The following is a 21,793-nucleotide window of genomic DNA, read 5'->3' as shown; positions in this document are numbered from 1 at the left end:
CATAAAATTCAAACAATAGCCAGATGAGCACAAGTCAATGTCAGTTTGAGCTGAATACAGTTGACTGAGCTGGAATTGTTATCTGTGGGTCTGTGAGCTGAGGGCAGGAGGTGAGCAGTGAATCGATTTGCTGGGTTATTTTCAAGGCAACAGAGAATGGCGGAAAACCCATGTTCCAGTTCTGAGCGTCCAGTCCAGTCCACTAGTGTGGCTACAGCAGCCACTTTGAGCAGGCAGGATTCCAGGTAGCCAAAAGCTCATGAGCCATGTGTAGCAGGCAAGCAGTTTCTGATTTCAATATGCTGAGAAAAGCTGAGTGTCCATAGTTAGAAGCTACACAGATTAGCTCCAAAATCTACATGTAGTCCGGCATGCGTACATAGGCAAGTAGAGACAATGAAAAGAAGTGAGTATTTGCAGCACAGGTATTTGCAGCACATACTATATTACTGTCAATTTGTGACATGTACGAGGTGATATCCAGGTTAGACACCAGCCCTGGAAGGTAGAAGGGGTGAAACAGACGTTAATCCGAGTTTCCAGAAAGAAAAGAATAAATCACTGTGAGGTGTGAGAATGTATAGTAATGAATGTTACCAATGAATGTTGGTATCCATTTTACACCAAAAAGTATTTATTCTGTGAAAATTTGGCCCTTATTTCCAGTTGAATTGTTGATCCCTGGCTTATAACTTATTTAATGTAATGCAAGAAAGACAGTAGTTGTAAAGACCAAAAGCTGCCCAACTTATCAAACTCCTTATGACTTAGATTGTCTACATCTAATATCTTCATACACACACATACACTTACTGTTTGAAACTTCATCCAAAAAGTAATCCTTAGCCCAACCATGTGCTGAAGAGATGTTTAAAGACGTATTAAAAGCGTTGGAATGTAATACAGTACATCAAATATGTGCATTTGTGTGTAAGTCGGTGGTGCTATGTGTAGTTTGGATTGTGTGGGTCATATTCCTGTTTTACTCGGACACTGGATCTTGTATCCCACTTTGTATGCCTGTAAATACACGCGTGCTTGGTTTATCCTGTAAAAACAGAAACACAGCCCTTGAAGGTGTGTGCATTTTTGCTTGTATATTTTTACGTGTATATGTTAGTGAGACAGATACATGTGTTTTACCTATACTTGGTGCAGAGCAGGACCCCCAAAGGACCACAGCGATCTACATAACTTTCTTTAAAACCTTTCCGCACTGCTCGAGCCATGCTGACTACTGTAGTCACCACTGGACAAGTCCTTAAAAAAAAAGAAAAAGAGAGATATTTAATCACAGTGACAGCTGGTCGTGATATTAGACAGGAAGGCTGGAATCTAATGTCTATAATAGCTTCATAATAAAATGAAACAATTAAGGTTGAGCAACACATTTTGTCATGAGGTGTCATTCGATGGCATAATGTGGTGCAAACTATTACACACAAGCAGGCTCATACGCTCACTTAAAATCAGACAAGACAGCTGCATGAATGATTTTATGCTTAAAGTCTGTAGTGGCCTAATAGCATGTGAGATCAAAAACCAAGAAATGAAGTCCATGGAACTCTCTGTACACCTCTATGATCAAATCTCAGGAGCACAGTAGACTTGAATTGTGAAATGGAAGAAGTTTGGAACTACTAAGACTTTTCCTAGAGCTGACTGTCCAGACAAACTCAGTGAACAAAGAACACTCTAACAGAGAGCTTCAGAAGTCCTCTGCAGAGATTGGGGAACCTGCCGGAAGGACAACCATCTCAGAAATACTCCATCAACCAGGCATGGTAGAGTGGCTAGACAGAAGTGTAAAATGTCTTACTAAAACTTAAACACTTTAGGAAAAATTCTCTGGCATTGTGGAACTTTCTGGGTTGAACTTCAGGCTCTATGCCCATTGAAAACCAGGTACTTCTCATCAACTAGCTATTATTAATCCTACAGTGAAGCACGTGGTGGCAGAAACTGGTCAGAATCAAGAGAAGGGTAAATGCATTCAAATCCAAAGGAAAAAAAAAAAAAAAACTCCTCCACTGCACACATCTTAAGCCTGTGACGAAGGTTCGCCTCTGAGCACGATAACGACCCACAGCAGACAGCCAAAGTCTCTGAATGTCCTTGAACTCCATAGAACATCTGTGGAGGGACTTGAAAATGGCAGTTCACAGTTGGCAATGATTACATATTCAACCGAACACTAGAGCCAGCAGTACTTACAACTTCTCACACCGCAGGCCGCTGGTTCCTGCTGGACAGCTGCAAGTATTATGAGGGCTGCAGGTGCCACCATGCTGGCAGGGCGGCACACAGGGCATAGTCACAGCTAAAGACATCCACACACACCCACACACATTTACAATGAGACACGGTCAGACATGAAGACAAGGTTTCCAAGCACATTAAAAATCTTACTAAAACCTGGTGACTCATATTTCAGCATATGTGAACTCAATAAAGGGTCACAGACACATACAGGTAAACCTAAAAAAAAAATTCAATATCGTGGAAAAGTTGCTTTTTTTTGTAATTTAATTCAAAAAGTGGAACTTTCATATATTCTAGATTCATTACACATAAAGTGAAATATTTCAAGGCTTTTTTTTGTTTTAATATTGATGATTACGGCTTACAGCTCACGGAGATCATAAATCCAATATCTCAAAATATTAGAATAAAGAATTTATAATACAGAATGTCAACCTTCTGAAAAGTATGTTAATTTATGCACTCAGTATTTGGTCGGGGCTCCTTTTGCATGAATTATGGAAGCGTGGCATGGAGGTATCAGCCTGTGGCACTGCTGAGGTGTTATGAGGTGTTATGGAAGCCCAGGTTGCTTCCATAAAAGTTCCACTTTTTGAAGTAAATTATGTAAAAAAAAAAAAAAGAACTTTTCCATGATATTCGAATTTTTTAAAAATGCACCTGTAAGTCAAGATGAAGATCATTTAGGGGCTGAAAATAAGTATAAGCATGTGATACCTGTTTCACAGAAATCTCCTGTGAAGCCAGTGGAGCATCGACACCTGTCGAGTCCCACACACTCTCCACCGTTGTTACAGGGCTTCACACATAGCACTGGTTCTGAGAAAACATTTATTTTACATACATATACATAGACACATACATATACATTATATATGTATACACACACATGCAAGTAGGTACATGTAGTAGGTGATATAGGTGTGTGTGTGTGTGTGTGTGTGTGTGTGTACCTATCTGACAGCGAGCTCCCTGCCAGGCTCCTGCACAGCTACAGGTGTTGACATCCACACACGTCCCACCATTCAGACAAGGAGGAGTACAGAGAGCTAAACACACATTCAGATTTAGAGTAATAGACATAGTAAACCAATAATGTTCAGCACCTGTTGTTTCATTTGCATTTTACTTAGTAAGTTAATAAACTAAGATAGTGAAATTATAACAACGATAATGAAATTGTCTTTGGCAGCATTTATTCCTTCACTGAGTTTTCCCATGTCAACCACAGCAACACTAAGCCAATCGTGGGCATCTGTGACCTCATGTATGCAGAAGTGGTTGGATAGTGCTTTCCTCCGAGTTTGAAAAGACGCAGTTGGCTAGCTAACCCTAACCCTAGGTCTTGGAGGAAGTAAGTTGAGCTTCACCCTTCGTGATTGGTAGCTCAAGTATGATAGAGGAGAGCAGTGTGGTGGGAGGGAACTGGCCAAAACCAAATTAGGTCCCAATAATCTGACCATAAGACTATGCATTGCTGTTGTTAGATTTGGTAATATAATGAGATTTTAAGTTTTACACTCTGTAGAAGTTTGAATTTCAACCAACAGTAATGTTATATACTTAAAACCCGATCTTGAAAGTGCAGGCTTCCTTCTCATTTGTCACTGCATACCATCATTAATACTCTTATCTTCATTTCTGTAAATTAATGGTTAATAGCTTTAGCAGATGTTTCCTTGAACCTGTGATTTACTTTAACTGTGTATTTCAGTATTCTAATACATTTTTGGACATTATATTTGTAATAGAGGTCAACCGATAGTTATCGGTATCGGTAAAATCCACTAACTTGGGCAGTACATGCCGATAACCGATTAATCAACCCAATCAATTAAAATTGATACTGAATGAAAATATAACACTCAAAGTAACATACTGCTGAACTTTATTACAAGAATAAAGCAAAACAGTACTGACTGTACCATGAAAATATACTGTACTTTTTACAATGAAATAAATATATGAATATTAATATACATGAACATATTAAAGTAAATAAAAGATATACATCCAAACTGAACCAAAAAGCAACACTCCAAATAATAAATAAAAATGTATTTTTATAGACATCCAAAATGAATTAAAAAAAAAAAAAAAAAAAAAAAAAAAAAAAAAAAAAACACTTCAAACAAATTTGTCAGTTTTTATTTCGCCTCTAGAGGCCGCTCTCGTACTGTATAATTGCAGTGTACCCTCCTTCCAACGACGATCAACCGGGAAAAACTTTCCGTGTGTAATTTTGCCGATAACAGATCGTTCCACCAATTGGTTATCGGTGCCGATTAATCGTTAAAACTAATCAATCAATCGTTCAACCTCTAATTTGACCTACGCTGAAGAAATTTCATAAATGTTGAATCATAATTGGACTCTACAGAGGTATTTCAACTATTCTCTCTAGGCATTGGGAGAGAGCCTGTCCATAACCAGGAAATGCAGGAATCAGTGAGACATAAATACCACACTGTGGTGCTGTCTTCAGAACAGCACACTGGGAATGAGTGGGGCCATAAAACAAACTCATATACTCACGAGTGAGACACTGCAGGCCGGTATAATCAGAAGGACACTGGCAGACGTTAGGAGCTACACAATGACCACCGTTCCCACACGGCAGCTCACACACAGCTTTAGAAAACAAACAAACAAAAAAATTCACACAGATTAAAAATTAAATAAATCTGTGAAGAGTCAGAGCAGAAAGTTTCTAGTAGAGTTTAGGTCTAGTGGTGTCAAACCGGGCCAGATGTAACATATATATTCTGAACATATAATAATCTTATTCTCCAACCTCAATTCAATTCAATTCAATTCAATTTTATTTGTATAGCGCTTTTTACAATAGACATTGTCTCAAAGCAGCTTTACAGAAATATCAACACGGTATACAGATATTAAAGGTGTGAATTTATCCCAACTGAGCAAGCCACTGAGTGGCGACGGTGGCAAGGAAAAACTCCCTAAGATGTTTTAAGAGGAAGAAACCTTGAGAGGAACCCGACTCAGAAGGGAACCCATCCTCATCTGGGTAACAACAGATATTGTGAAAAAGTTCATTATGGATTTATATGAAGTCTGTATGGTGTTAAGAGCAGCCGTAGTCCCAGCAGTCTGGAATTAAAGAAGATGTGAGCTCCATCCAGAGGCTGAAAGGATCAGGATCTCTAGTATCTCCATAAATTCGTGTGGGGCTCGGCGAAAGGAGAGAGGGAGAAAGTAGAACAGAATCTAGTCAGGGTAGGCTTGAGTAAACAAATACGTTTTAAGCTTAGACTTAAACACTGAGACTGTGTCTGAGTCCCGAACACTAATAGGAAGACTGTTCCATAACTGTGGGGCCCTATAAGAGAAAGCTCTTCCCCCTGCTGTAGCCTTCACTATTCGAGGTACCGTCAGATAGCCTGCATCTTTTGATCTAAGTAGGCGTGGCGGATCATATAAAACCAAAAGGTCGCTTAGATATTGTGGCGCGAGACCGTTTAGTGCTTTATAGGTTAATAAGAGTATTTTATAATTAATGCGAGATTTTACTGGGAGCCAATGCAGTGTGGATAATATCGGTGTGATATGGTCGTATCTTCTAGTTCTAGTTAGGACTCTAGCAGCTGCATTCTGGACTAATTGGAGCTTATTTATATTCCTACTGGAACATCCAGACAGTATGGCATTACAGTAACTCAATATGGTGGTGAATCAGTTTGTCATATTTATTTTTTATTTCATAATGATGACAAAGCTTATATTCATTCATACCACAGCTTCTCGGTTGCAGCAGGAAAGAAGAAATCCTACAGGCTTACAGTATCTTTGCTAATAACCGTGTGTCCTCAGTCTCCTTCCTCTCTTGTCATCACTTAATGTGTCTATCACTAATCATAGGCCAATTTACACCGAAGCCTTTTTAAACACGCATTACTTGCGGAAGGTACGCATTAGCTTTATGTTGGATATAAGATCTGGTCGGCCCTCCGTGGTGGTGTTCTCCAGAGTGCGCACATTTAGAGTCACAAAGCACACAATGCACACTAAGCAGTTTGGCTAAATAGTGTTGTGACAAACTATTTACTTCGGTACTTTGGGAAATATAGTATAATTTCACTCTGATTCTTTCACTCTTTCTCTCTCCTGATTGGCTGTGAATCCTGCCAGTCACCATGCAGTTGGACTTCTTTGGTGCCTCCAGTTGGAGTGTTCGAATGTTTGTTATACAGTATCTGAACAGGTGTACGGCTGAGTTTCCAGCTGACTCTCAGCAGGTCATAGCGTTTTTCCTCCCCAGACACAATAATCATGTTTTTACCCGGAAACTCCTACACAATGTAGCTTTAACCCCTATAAGTGCACAAGGTTTGTATCACTGGCATAGCCGATGTGTGCCAGGGTATAACTGTGACACCTAAATCTGCACCCAGCACATAAAAATGCACCCAGCCTTCCCGAGATAAGCTTCAGAACTGGTGGGTGGCAGTGGTTGGTCATTGGTAAGGCTTTGGGCTACTGATGCAAAGGGTGCAAATTCAAATCCCTGCACTGCCAAACTGTTAGTGTTGGGCCTTTGATCAAGGCGCTTAAAGTTAATCGATTTGGACAACAACATACGCCAATTGAGTAAATGTAAATGGATGCTGTGTGACCCTGACCTTGATAAAGTGTTTACTGAAAATGAATGATGCATTATTTGTTCCAATCCTCTGTCAATGTGAATGTAAAAAGAACAAAAATTAAAGGTTTAACTGGATGATTACTTATTTGGTTGGACAATATTTTACAGAATAAGTTTATTTACTGTAAGTACAATATTACACTCATTACTTGATTGACACCTGAGACTTAGATGACCAGTTCATTTCTGCTCTTTGAAGATTTCTATATGGGGGGGGGGGTTAGTAAACTACCTGTATGACAACCCTCTCCAGTCCAGCCAGGACGACACAGACACATGTTCCAGCGCATACAGGTACCGCCATGAGCACAGGGTGGTGAGCACATAGCTGTTTAACACACACACACACACACACACACACACACACACACACACACACACACACACACACACACACTGAAGATATTTAAAATACACCAATAGGAGTCATTTTGAATGACACACAACCTCTCTCAAACTCACGGTACCTGAGCAACCAGGGCCTGGGTAGCCAGGAGGGCAGTCACAAGTATTAGGTGCAACACACACGCCGTAATTCTGGCATGTAGGTTCACACACCGCTGAGAAAAGTCAACAGAGAGAGAGAAAAAGAAAGGACAAATAAGAACTTAAGGCTGAGAATAGCTGAAGGTCTCTACATTAGCACTGGTTAGGGAAGACTCACGTTGGCATTTGGTAGGATCATCTGTGCGAAGTTCGAACCCAGGCTTGCAGGTACAGTTAAAACTGCCTGCCTGATTCACACACACTTGTTCACAACCCCCATTAAACATCACACACTCATCAATGTCTACAGAGGGAGAGAAAGAGAGAATGAAAAAGCGATTCAGTGAGGCTGTACAGTATGTTAAAGCCAGTGTGTGTGCGCGTGTGTGTGTGGTGTGTCGTTTGTTGTTACCGAGACACGTCCTTTGGTCAGTGGCCAGCTCCCAACCCTCTCTGCAGCTACACTTAACACGTCCCTCGGCTCCCAGAGAACATAACTGATCACAGCCGCCATTCCGCAAGGCGCATGAAGTGATGTCTACCGGAAAGAGAATACAAACATACACACAGAGACACATACACTTTATTCTCAATCTTTTAAATGTTAATATTACTTTACACAATAGAAATCTGTGTTTCTGAATTAACAATCAGGAACAGTTGCAGACATTTGGGCCAATTTAGCGGCTTTTTCGAAGAACTACTTCCTGGTCTTTTCAAGTAATCTTGTAGTTGAGTCGTCAAACAATTAATCGAGTGATGGATTGATCAATATTTAAAGTACACAGTCTGACATGCAATTATTTGTTTTTCAATTTAATAACATAAGCATCGCAAATAGAACTCTAATGGAACAAACATGGAATTTAAATGCATTGATTGACTTATTACTGCTGCAAACAAACCAAATGTATGTAAAGCAACACAAGTGCTCATAAGGCTATCACAGTATAATGCCCTGTTTGGTGTACACTCGTGCTGAACTCGGATGTTCTGTCATTATATTTAATTACTTTTTTGAATTGCACACATCCTGAATGTTTATTATGTGCGTTCTGTATTGAAGGGCATTTTTCCCGCTGCGATTAAGAGAATATGAATCTATTGCAGCGAGTACATCTGGAAAATCTGCGATGCTAAAAAAATAAATAAATAAAACCAACAACTGAGTTTCATTGACTGCCTCTTGCTCTTGGGCATTGTATGTGGTTGTGTGGCAGATGTTACCTCAGAATAATAGACAGCACTGCACACGAGCTTACAGTATGGCCTACTGAACCGTACCTGACACCAGAAAGTGTGAGGCAGGGCTTCGGCAATGCAGAGTCTTTAAATATGTAGTTGCCTTTAAATATGTCGGCAAAATGTTTCCGTCACTCGTTAAATATAAAATGTGGGCTTGAAAATCTTTTGCCAAATTTATTGATTTTTATTTTTTAGGCAAATTGCACCTGGTGCCATTATAAACGATGTTGCTTTTGGTTGGGAAGATTTCACGCAACAAGTAGCAATCATGGTGAAGGTGAAGAAGCTTCCTAAAGTTCTCCGGGAAAACGTTATAGACAACACTCGACTTGAAAAAGCTACAGAGCCATAGCAAAGTCCTTAAACATCCCTGTCAGTACAATTATTGAATTAATTAGAAATTATTTCATTTTGTTTGTTTATGCCTTTGAATAACTGTGTGCTAATATTCATAAGTACACTGTCAAATGTAAATTTGAAGTGTAGAAGTATATTAAATAACAAAAACAAAAGTGTCTGAATATTTATTTTCCCTAACTGTCAATCAATGCCCTTTAAGCTTCTATTTTTGTGGTCAGAAATCAACACAGCTACACCACAAAGACTTTAAAACTGTAACAGAGAGCTCTTCAAACATGAATGAATTATACTTTCAATTAGAGAAGAAACCATTTTGCGAACAGATCACTTCCCATAATCACGAGAGAGTGTGTTAATGCTATGACTGTTCATTTGTGCCTAATGTCATATCAACATTTTTGTTACAGAGGTAACATACTGACGCAGGTGGAGTTGAGGTGGCCCAGCAGAAGTGGAGGAGGGCAGTGGCATACATGTCCTCCTGGTGTGTTTGTACAGATATGAGAACAGCCCCCGTTCTGCAGTTTGCATTCATCGATGTCTGAATCACACAGAGGCAGACGTAAACAACTTCATAGTAAACACAATCCCTGTGAATGCAACATTCCGTGCCCTGAACCCTAAAACCCAAACGTATTCAAGCACAAGGACAAAACCTTGTATGTGTGTGTGTGTGTGTGTGTGTGTGTATATATATATATGACCAAAAATATAATATGACTCCTTAATATAATACACAATTAAGTGCAAAACTTAACTTTCATCAAATATTTGTTGCTTCATTAATTTCATGATAAGAGTACACAAACATGTACATTCAGTTGGTTACTACTCTCTAAACTCAGATCTTTCTTTGATTTGTACATTTAACCAAATGACACAAAGTGGAAATACATTTTCAGTGTGTACCAACCAACACAGCTTTGTCTATCGATGTGCAACTGATATCCTGCATGACAGGAGCAGAGGAAGGAGCCTGGTGTGTTGGTGCAAAGTTGCTCGCATGTCGCATTGCCACACCCACACTCATCTACATCTGCAGAAAGAGAGAACGGCAGAAGGAGAGAGAGAAGGGGGGGGGGGGGGGGGGTGTCAAATAAAGACTAATAGAATAAAACAGACTTGACAGGTGATTTCAAGATGTACACTTTTTCTTTTCAGTCTATGACAGATTTCTAGCCACCATAAATAATTAACCATGAAGGATTTGTAATAAACAAAGAGGCGGAGTCTACAGATATCGGACAGGCCAGACTATTTCTTTTTATTTATGCAGCGTGTGTAAATATTTGAATATGTACCTGTACAATTGTGTAGATCATCTGCCAGTGTGTATCCTGCATTGCATAGGCAGCTATACCCTCCTGGTAAGTTGGCACAGTTATGCTCACAAAGGCCTTTGCTTATAGCGCACTCGTCTATATCTGTCACCGTGGCAACAAACACCAACAACAATGGAAGAAACATTAGTTTTCGGATTTCTTAGTTTTTTTTTGTTTGTTTGTTTGTTTTTAAAGCAGTAGGATTTAAGACACTATGTGGACTACAGTGCATCTGGAAAGTATTCACAGCGCTTCACTTTTCCCACATTTTGTTATGTTACAGCCTTATTCCAAAATGGATTAAATTCATTATTTCATCTCAAAATTCTACAAACAATACCCCATAATGACAACGTGAAATAAGTTTGTTTGAAATCTTTGCAAATTTATTAAAAATAAAAAACCAAAAAAGCACATGTACATAAGTATTCACAGCCTTTGCCCTGACACTCAAAATTGAGCCCAGGTGTATCCTGTTTCCTCTGATCATCCTTGAGATGTTTCTACAACTTGATTGGAGTCCACCTGTAGTAAATTCAGTTGATTGGACATGATTTGGAAAGGCACACACCTGTCTATATAAGGTTCCACAGTTAACAATGCATGTCAGAGCACAAACCAAGCAATGAAGTCCAAGGAATTGTCTGTAGACCTCCGAGACAGGATTGTATCGAGGCACAGATCTGGGGAAGGGTACAGAAATATTTCGGCATCATTGAAGGTCCCAATGAGCACAGTGGCCTCCATCATCCGTAAATGGAAGAAGTTTGGAACCAGCAGGACTCTTCCTAGAGCTGGCCGCCTGGCCAAACTGAGTGATTTGGGGAGAAGGGCCTGGGTCAGGGAGGTGATCAAAAACCTGATGGTCACTCTGACAGAGCTCCAGCGTGTCTCTGTGGAGAGAGGAGAACCTTCCAGAAAAACAACCATCTCTGCAGCACTCCACCAATCAGGCCTGTATGGTAGAGTGGCCAGACGGAAGCCACTCCTCAGTAAAAGGCACATGACAGCCCGCCTGGAGTTTGCCAAAAGGCACCTGAAGGACTCTCAGACCAAGACCAAGACAAAGACTGAACTCTTTGGCCTGAATGGCAAGCGTCATGTCTGGAGGAAACCAGGCATGACCTGGCCAATACCATCCCTACAGTGAAGAATGGTGGTGGCAGCATCACGCTGTGGGGATGTTTTTCAGTGGCAGGAACTGGGAGACTAGTCAGGATTGAGGGAAAGATGAATGCAGCAATGTACAGAGACATCCTTGATGCAAACCTGCTCCAGAGCGCTCTAGACCTCAGACTGGGGCGAAGGTTCATCTTCCAACAGGACAACGACCCTAAGCACACAGCCAAGATAACAAAGGAGTGGCTTCAGGACAACTCTGTGAATGTCCTTGAGTGGCCCAGCCAGAGCTCAGACTTGAACCCGATTGAACGTCTCTGGAGAGATCTGAAAATGGCTGTGCACCGACGCTCCCCATCCAACCTGATGGAGCATGAGAGGTCCTGCAAAGAAGAATGGGAGAAACTGCCCAGAAATAGGTGTGCCAAGCTTGTAGCATCACTCTCAAAAAGACTTGAGGCTGTAATTGGTGCCAAAGGTGCTTCAACAAAGTATTGAGCAAAGGCTGTGAATACTTATGTACATGTGCTTTTTTTGTTTTTTATTTTTAATAAATTTGCCAAGATTTCAAACAAACTTCTTTCATGTTGTCATTATGGGGTATTGTGTGTAGAATTTTGAGGAAAATAATGAATTTAATCCATTTTGGAATAAGGCTATAACATAACAAAATGTAGGAAAAATGACATGCTGTGGATACTTTTCGGATGCACTGTATATTAATTGCAAGATAATTGTGTAAGTGTAAGAGAGACTTTGGATAGTTCCTCTCCATGCCAGCAGAGTTAAAGTGCGACCTCTAATGATCACATGCACTTCCGGGTCATTTCCTGGTTGTTCCCTACAAGATATAAACTGCTCATTCCATTACCTTGTGTTGAGCCATTTATCTTTATCTTAATTTCGACTTCGTCTTTTGGATATTCCATTGGTCTTGATTACTGTTTTACATGGTTTTGGACATTGGACTGTTTATACAACTAAGATATAGTGATTGTGGACTTCCAACCACAAGATACCACTTCCAACAGGATAGAAATGTTTCGTTATAGGATAAAAGGGATGACATGATTTTAGGGGACACTTCCTAATAAAAGTCAAGGGGACCCAAACTATATAAATTCTCCTCCAACATTACAGAGCCAGCAGTTTTATTATTAACTTGGGGTGGCTGTGGCTCAGTTGGTAGAGCTACTTGGTAGAGCTACTAGAACCCGCTACTCAGTTGGTAGCGGGTTGTCCACTAATCGTAGGGTTGGCGGTTCGATTCCCGGCCCGGGTGACTCCACACGTCGAAATGTCCTTGGGCAAGACACTGTACCCCAAGTTGCTCCCGATGGTAAGCTAGCGCCTTGCATGGCTCTGCTACCATTGGTGTGGGAGTGTGTGTGTGAATGGGTGAATGAGACACAGTGTAAAGCGCTTTGGATAAAAGTGCTATATAAGTGCGCCATTAACTTGCCACCTGTCTGTATTTCAACATCGTTTGGATATTTTTGAACAATACAAAAGAAAAAATTAAAGTGAAATAATATATGGAATCATGGAATGATTTTGGTAAATGATTCAATAAACTCCTCAGACCTTTGAGTCTTAATGTAATTTGGGTTTGTTTGGAAACTTTTAACATGCATTTTTGCTTTAGATTCTATTTGTATTTGCTACGTGCATCTGATCAAATGCATGTTCTCTTATTATCATTCCTTGACACTGCTATCTGTGACAGTATGTATAAAGCCATGAAAAATTTGGGTTTTAAGTGCCAAAAAATTTTGTCCTAGTTAGTACTAGTTTGGAAATGTAGTACCTCACTTAGGCCTTAGAATAAAAGCAACGTACAAAATTTCCTTAAGCTTAAGAATACTCTTAAATGAGTGAGAACTTAGGAGCGCTTCTGAGATGTCTCAATATTAAGAGTAAAGAAAAGTGGCAGCACAGAGACAGTAGAGATGCGCTCGGTACTGCGATCAATTGATAATGCAGAGCGCTATCATGCAGAGCTATAAGAAACCTCACAATAACATTGGACAGTGGATTGAGGTACAGCCAATTCGCACACCGCATGTGGTCATCTCAGGAGTAAAAGAAACACACACACACATACATACATACATACATACATACATACATACATACATACATACATACATACATACATACATACATACATACATACATACATACATACATACATACATACATACATACATACATACATATATATATATATATATATATTCAGTGGTGTCTCTAGAAATTATATACTGTATATGATCAAATCAATTGTAACTGGACTAGCGGACACTGAAACACAGCAGAGACTGACCGGAGCAGGAGTGACCATCTCCACTGTAGCCCTGATGGCACTGGCAGAAGTATGAGCCCATCACATTTCCACAGCGAGCGTTCACATCGCAGTTATGAAGCCCTGAGACACACTCATTCACGTCTACAGAGACAGTACATCATGCATAAGATACTGACATGTCATCATTAGCATCTGTAATTCTCAGTGGTGGCAAAATAAAAAATATTATCCAAAAATATATAGTTTAAAATATTTGTATAAGTATGGAACCTGTATTGAATCTGTATGATAGGTAGGTGGATGGATGGATGGATGGATGGAGAGGAAAATTAGGGCTAGTAAAAAGAAAAAAAAGAGTGATGTATACATCTTACCTGTGCAGTGGGTCCCATTTCCACGGTATCCATGTGAACACACACACTTATAGCTCCCAAACGTGTTCTCACATTCCCCTTGATTAGTACACACCCCTTCCAGCTCAACACACTCATCAACATCTAGAAAGAAAAAGTGTTGAAATTTATGATGATCATCATTCAAAGTTGAAACAACAGAACAAACATGCAAACGAATCTGCACCTGATTCATTAAAACTGCTGTTTAATGCAATCAAAACAAGCTGTGATTTGAGCGCAAATGATGCATCAGTGGAAACAAGCCCCTGCCCATTAATCCCTTATTTACATTAAATTTACTCTCATATACCCAATATATCTAATTTACACGGCAAAAAACACGCCACCAGGAAAACAGTAAGACCCCAAACACAGGAGAAAAACTTCACCTGCAAACTCTAATAATTCTATGACATTTTAATTCATTTTAGCTCTTAATCAGTCTTGGCTTGAAATTATACAAATTGCACGGAGCTACTGGACTTTTATATACAGATTAAGCTTCTTTTTTTTTTCTTTTTTTTAAAAAGTTTAAATAGCTTGTATATTTTTGGTTAAAAGAAAAACAATTAAACATAGAAGTTTCTTTGTGTGATGTGTTTGGTGTCAACGATCACCTGGGTACAGAAATAGATTTTTTTTCCCCTCCATTTTCATGACCAACCATTTTCTTTTTGCCTCACTTAATTCACATCTAATTCACCTTTTCTGTAATTCGGCTCCAGCTTTTGGCCTTTCAGGTGCTGTTACACTGTTATAATAATTTTTTTTTCTATATGATGGCTTACAGAAATGTTTACACCCAACTTTACTAAAAGATTGATAAATGAGGCTGAATATCTGGATTCTAATAAGTTTTAATTATTATTAAAGTCTTCTGGGATGTAACCATCTTAATCGTATTGCAATTACATATCATAAAGTATTGTAAATCATAACTAGGCAGAACACGCAGAGGCAGAATATGGTAAATGCCACAATATTTAATATCCAAAGCATTTTAAGTCTTGAGTATGAACAAGCTTCAACACTAGAATACATTTTTTATTAGGGGACCAAGCACCGAAGGTGCGTAGGCGCCCAATTGTTATTCTAACTTTTCGTATTATTGTTCTTCTACTTCTTCTTCTGGATAGGATGTCTAAGACAGCCCGTAGAACCGTCTGGTAAAAAGTTGCGAAATTTGGCACATTGATTGGGGAGGGTGTAAGGAACATTCTGACCAAATTTGGGCCAAGTGATGCCAACGCTCTAGCACCACCACTGGGTCAAATTTGGACATAATTTGAAGTATATTTATGGTCATAACTTTGAACTGTGTGTCCAAAACTTAAAAGCCAGGCATCCCTGGATTCCCTGGGTCGAGGGCAGCTCATCCTATGACGCATAACAAATCTCACAGGGAAGATGCCAAACAGGAAATGAAGATAGCTTCATAATCACGAACATAATCAAGGTAACTCAACAATCACTTCGCACACTGACAAAAAATGTGGTATACCCCTTCAGGACCATGACCTGAGGTTATGCAACAAATTTCGTGCCAGCACCACCTACTGGTCAAAAGTAACAATAACATGCTAAAAAATGCTTACATCTCAGGGACATTTTTGCTACTACACAATCTTCCCCAAATTTGGCTTATCTTGAGATCTATCTGAACAAAAGTTATCAGAGGAACTCTGATATTCCAAACTGTTCTCCCATAATGGACTGTCAAATGCTTGAAACTACAAATCATAATTGAATCCCTTTGCCTATAGTTATGACTCTGGTTTCCTGTGATTACTTATGCAACAATTGTAGAGTGTTTGTGAATGTGCGGCTCACCGAGTCTGGGTGCTTGGCCCTCAAAAATGATGCTTGCAGCTTTAATTATTATTTAGCTATTCATCAATTACTTCCTGAGTTGAGTTGAGTTGTGTGGTAGTGGCATGTACAGAGTGTAATACAAGGGGCACACTGGAAGAAAGTAATATCATATGATTTTTCCACATTTACATAAACATACATGAACACATACGTGCACACACCTATGCAGGCTGCCTTGTCTTCTCTGAAGCCAGGTTGACACACACATTTATAGCTTCCCTCTGTGTTCAAGCAAACATTCCCAAGCTCCCTCCTGCAGCTCTCTTCAAAAGTACACTCATCAACATCTGCATGAAAGAAGGATATATTTGAATGGAACTATATAACACATAAAAGCTAATTCTATGCATAGACGTCACCAAGTCAAATCTTTTTTAACTTGCAAGGAACTCACCAACACAGTTGTGTCCATCAAGTCCAAGGACAAATCCAGTAGGACAGTGGCACTGGAAAGAACCAAGGCTGTTCTTACACACCGCCTTTCGCCCACACGCCTGTAGACCAGTTACTGCAGCTAATGCACACTCATCTATATCTACAACAAATACACAACATTGTTAAACAAACCACTGACAATTCGCAAATGGTTCTTTAGTTAAAGTGTACCTATAAAAATCCCACGGTCATTAAGCATTATTTGAAACATATACAATTTACACAAAAAAACATAATATAATAATAATAATTTTAAACCTATTTTTAGGCTTGAACAAATACAGTGAACAGTTGAGCTACGTACTGCACCCTGGTTGGTTGAGAACAACAAGTATATGCTAAGCAGAACATGAATAATTAGCTTACAATGCTTCAGCTGCTGTGTAACATTATCCATCAAATGAAACATACCATTATCAAACATAATCATGGAATGGATCAAGTCACAAATGAAGTGATGGATGACAGTCTATAAAACAGACTAAGTTAGTGAACTGTTCTGCTTTCTGCTACTAGTTTACTTATAACTCTATAATCTGAACAGGGCAAAATAAAAATCCCAAAACATTGTCTTTGTGCATTTCAGTGACACCATTCCAAAGAAAACAGGATGTGTCATTTTGTAAATCCTCACCCTGACAACCACTGGAACTCATCAGATAACCACGAAAGCAGCTACACACAAAGGAGCCAGGGGTGTTGGTACAATTGCTGTTGTAGCCACAAGGTCCTTCGCCACCCTGCTCACACTCATTGATATCTTTCATGAAATAAAGAGGATAAAAAGGAAGAACATATGTTCAGTAAGAGGTGTTCATACTTGCACTTAACATGAGCTTGTACACTAGGGGTGGTGTCGTGTGAACTATACCAGAGTTTACAGAAAACATGTTCTACTATAAAACCTTCTCCATCTGCTATTAACAAACAGCTAATGAATCTACAGAAATAAAGTACAGGCAAGTGATCTTATCTCAGTTGTAGTGACAGATATTAATCAAAGTAAATCATCCAAGAAATCATACCAAAGTCATTTGTATTTTCAAAGATATCCTATTCGTTTTTGAATACTTTTTGTAATCAGATTACATAATAATCCAGATTAAATGTACCTACCAGTACTGGCTACCACAATACAATTTACAACATCAATATTAAGTCTAAATGCACAGTCTACTTCTGTGCACCTGATAAGGTTTAGCAAGCGAATAAGATCTGTTATTGTTTTATGCCTTTATTTGTTTCGGATGTGTGTATAGGGTGCGTATATGTCTTACCCTGACACTCTGCAATCCCTTTCTGAGTGTATCCTACAGCACAGGAGAAGCTGAGACCCTTCACAGGCACTAGATCATTAACATGGCTGGCAGTTGGGCTAGAGGTCAGGTCTGAATAAAATTAAAAATAAATAAATAAATAAATAAATTAAAAAAGTGAGGTTTGGTTAACCATATGAATAAATGAAAGAACAATGCAACCATGAGTGTCTGCATATCTGAGCATGTACCTCTAGTAGAAATGCTCTGTCTGTAGTTGATATCCAGAAGCCTGGTGTTCTCAGTCTGATTCTGTTTATAAATAAAGACATATCCTGAATGTATCTACACTGACTGCTTTGCATGTATCGCATTATTGATTATCAGATTTTTATTCTGATAAATTAGACTAGGCACGTGCACTTCTAATAAACTCATCAAACTACAGCTGAAACTTGTTAAACAGACATGAGAAACCATTATTTGAATAGCTGACCTGGTACCTGGCCTGTGTATCTGTAGGTTTCAGGGCCTCGTTGTCCCTCTTTCCACTGGTGAGACAGTTCTGGACCGCTAGCAATAAGAGCACGGTTGGAATTTCCATCCTAGGGGCAACAATAAAGTTCAGAAATTGTGAAACAAATGGTCTTTTGTAACATGCTACACATTTCACACAGTACTAACCCTGCTCCAGGGATTTAGGTCAAGCCTGGACATGATGCTCAAACAAACCTGTTATTAGCCTACCTTTCTGTTAATAACTTCAAAGTCATATGTAGCACGTGCTCATCAAACAAAGAAAATCTGTGTTGCTTTGTGTCTCTCTCCCTCACACACACACACACATTACTCTTTATGTGATGTATGATTGTGTTACTGTAGCTAAGTAATGTTATGCCTACACACAAACCAAACCTTACTAACAAAAAGAAAGTCCTTTGATTTTTAAAAAAAAATTATTATTTATTTTTTTAAATCTCTCAAATTAAAGCTATCTCATGGAGAACTGACCAACCGAGCTACAAGTGACATTTCTATTATTATGGGGACCTGAAGAAATGCATGGTCACAAAAAAAAAAAACCACAGGCATGCAATTTTTTAAAAATTTATTATTAACCGGTTTACAGTTTGGAGACTTCTGATTTAATTAGTGTTGATTAATATTAGTAAGATTAGTCTGTTTTTCCCAAGATTAGGTCTCTAACTATTAGGCTATGTCCACACGAATCCGGATAACATATGAAAGCGCATCTTTTTCTCCACGTTTTGGCCTTTCGTCCACACTGAAACGGCATTTTTGTCCAGTGAAAACAGGGCTTTTGGAAAACACTCTCCCAAGCAGAGATATTTTTAAAAATTGAGATGTTCAAAAACCATGAGGTATTTTTAGTCATGTGACCAATTCACCTCAAAACAAACAAGATGGTAGCACAACAACTCCACCTCTTCATCTGTCTGTTTAAAAAACTCTGTGCTTTTCCTCGACGTTGCCACACCAGTTCAAAGAGATGGAAAATAAATAAACACCTGACGGAAATGACACAGGCCAAAGTGTCTTACATTTTTACACATGCGCAGTATGGGGATGTAAGCGTTTTCAGACATTTCAGTGTGGACAAGCAATTTTTGCGGTTTAAAGCTAAAATGCAGTTTTCAGATTTATCCAGATTAATGTGGACATAGCCATAGGAGGATTCAACATTTGTCAACCAATTGCCAGCCAATGTTCATGAAACTCCACCCCCAGGATCTACAGTGGCTCATAGAGTGTCTATAAAAAACGATTATCAGGTTTACTATAAAGCTGTGTTCACGCCATGTCGTAAATACCGTAATTACAAGATTCAGACTTGCAAAAAAAGAGTTCAAGATCTCGTAATTACAACTTGTAAACTAGGAACTTGTACCCACCTGACCGCTGCAACGTCATGTGGAAACACTCAAATTAGCAGTGACTTCAGCAGTAAAATGTAGTTAAGTATTAATCTCTGTGTAAAAGTATTTCTGTGTAATAATTCATATAATTATTATTACACATTAACTATTATTAATGTCTTATGCAAGATTAACCTGAAAATACAATAAAAACATTTTTTTAAAATAACAAATAAAAACAGCTCCGAGTTGAACGTCTGGGTTGTGTTCTAGTAATTACGGTAATTCAGACATGGCGTGAATGCAGCCTAACATCCAAACACAAACAATCCTTCCGGCCCGGAAACCTGTTTTCCAAAAGGGTTTTCTCAGCGACCTAATTTACTTTGCTAAAGCTACGCTTTAACCCATTTTATTTAAAAAATATATAATGTTCTACATATCTTCCAGGTTATTTGTACAAGTAAGTATTTTTAAAAAATTGACTATTGTACCTTTAACTCTTATTCCACCTTAAAGTGTCGTGTGAAAACCGAACTGAAATCACTACAGTCAGTTTGACTACTAATACTGTCGCGTCCTACTGATACTCTGTAGACAAATAATCGTTTTCAAACCTAGAGAAAACAAATAAGGCATGAAGTAACCCCAATAAGACGAAGATTTTAAGACAAAGACACCAGAGGGAAGATTACACACCTGGAAATGAGGCAACTTTCCTCGCTGCTGGAGTGAGAAGCTACTGAGGGGTTCGTGACTGACTCCACATCCTGTACTGTAATGGGGTACTTCCCACATAGACTCTGCTCCACTTCCCTCATAGACTCTGCTCCACTTCTCATTGACTTCAGACACAAATACCTCCGAGGAATAGCAGCGGAACTGTCACTGCTGTCTTCCTGCCACTATAAACACCATCTTAATTCTCAGAGAGACTAAATAATTGTTGGTTTTAAGACTAAGCAAACCCAAACAGTACAGTTAAATGCATTTGCAGCTGACTGGACAGAGAAAAATAAGATAAAAGAAACATTCAAGCTATAATCAAAGTAAACAGGACAAATAATATGTGCTAAGGATGGAGTATGTGTGACAGAGGTGTGAAAGCATGGTTAGCGAAGAGCGGTGTAAGTTGTTACAACTGATCCTAACTGATTCCTCTTTTCAGAGGAATCTTGTGGTTTGTACAGTGGTTTAGTGGCATGGTGGCTTAGTGGTTAGCATGTTTGCCTCACGGGTCCGGGGTTCGATTCCCACTGTGGCCCTGTTTGTGTGGAGTTTGCATGTTCTCCCTGTGCTGTGGGGGTTTACTCCAGGTACTCCGGTTTCCTCCCCCAGTTCAAAGACATGCATGGTAGGCTGATTGGCATGTCCAAAGTGCCGGTAGTGTATGAATGAGTGTGTATGTGAGTGTGCCCTGCGATGGCACCCTGTCCAGGGTGTACCCTGCCTTGTGCCTGATGCTCCCTGGGATAGGCTCCAGGTTTCCCCGTGACCCTGAAGAGGATAAGTGGTATAGAAGATGGATGAATGGACAAACACAGTGGTTTAGTGTTTAGCACGTTCACCTTGCACCTCCAGGGTTGGGGGTTTGATTCCCGCCACCGCACTATGTGTCTGGAGTTTGCATGTTCTCCCCGTGCTGTGGGGGTTTCCTCCCCTAGCCCAAAGACATGCATGGAAGGCTGATGTCCAAAGTGTTCATAGTGTATTAATGGGTATGTGAGTGTACCTTGAGGGATGCAAAAACATCGCAGGGCACACACACATTCACACATTATGGAAAATTTGGAGATGCCAATCAGCCTACAACATGTCTTTAGACTGGTGGAGGAAACTGGAGAACCCAGAGGAAACCCTGAAGCACGGGGACAACATGCAAACTCCGCACACATAGGGCAGAGGCAAACATTCTACGTTACATTCACATGTACTTAAACTATTTAGCCCTGGTGTCAGTCTTCATCTGCTCATTGAGATGTTTGGGGGTTTTTTTATCCCCCCAATACTGTAATGATTTATAATCACATTCTCCATTGAACTCTCCATTCCTCTGTCAAGATTCAGTCAAGATTTCTTCCTCATGTCATCTCTGGGATTTTTTCCTTATCAGTGCTTATCATCCTCTGACTTACTCTTTAAGGACCTAAATTTACATTCATAATTCTGTAAAGCTGCTTTATGACAATG

General features: G+C 39.4%; 1 protein-coding gene across 4 annotated transcripts; it reads right to left on the bottom strand.

Moving 5' to 3' along the window:
- Nucleotides 1–612: 612 nt before the first annotated feature.
- si:ch211-221n20.8 (fibrillin-1) lies at nucleotides 613–21,586 on the bottom strand. 4 transcript variants are annotated; one of them, XM_017462028.3, is made up of 22 exons: nucleotides 20,303–21,580; nucleotides 18,223–18,331; nucleotides 17,978–18,038; nucleotides 17,748–17,858; nucleotides 17,105–17,230; nucleotides 16,430–16,570; nucleotides 16,197–16,322; nucleotides 14,143–14,265; nucleotides 13,787–13,909; nucleotides 10,321–10,443; nucleotides 9,933–10,055; nucleotides 9,438–9,560; nucleotides 7,827–7,952; nucleotides 7,593–7,718; nucleotides 7,396–7,488; nucleotides 7,161–7,256; nucleotides 4,798–4,893; nucleotides 3,216–3,311; nucleotides 2,980–3,081; nucleotides 2,215–2,320; nucleotides 1,144–1,260; nucleotides 613–1,048 (listed from the first exon to the last, which is right to left on the bottom strand). In XM_017462028.3, exons 1-22 carry the CDS (start codon nucleotides 20,443–20,445, stop codon nucleotides 970–972), a joined length of 2,469 nt encoding a protein of 822 aa, XP_017317517.2. In that variant the 5' UTR covers nucleotides 20,446–21,580; the 3' UTR covers nucleotides 613–969. The 4 variants fall into 4 exon arrangements, with proteins under 4 accessions (XP_017317517.2, XP_017317521.2, XP_017317528.2 ...); XM_017462032.3 differs by having other exon boundaries at nucleotides 18,230–18,331; XM_017462039.3 differs by lacking the exon at nucleotides 20,303–21,580 and adding an exon at nucleotides 18,474–18,586.
- Between the last annotated feature and the right edge of the window lie 207 nt (nucleotides 21,587–21,793).

This window comes from Ictalurus punctatus, chromosome 2 (assembly GCF_001660625.3).
Source record: "Ictalurus punctatus breed USDA103 chromosome 2, Coco_2.0, whole genome shotgun sequence".
Taxonomy (NCBI): domain Eukaryota; kingdom Metazoa; phylum Chordata; class Actinopteri; order Siluriformes; family Ictaluridae; genus Ictalurus; species Ictalurus punctatus.
This window is presented reverse-complemented; position numbering and strand designations above follow the sequence as displayed.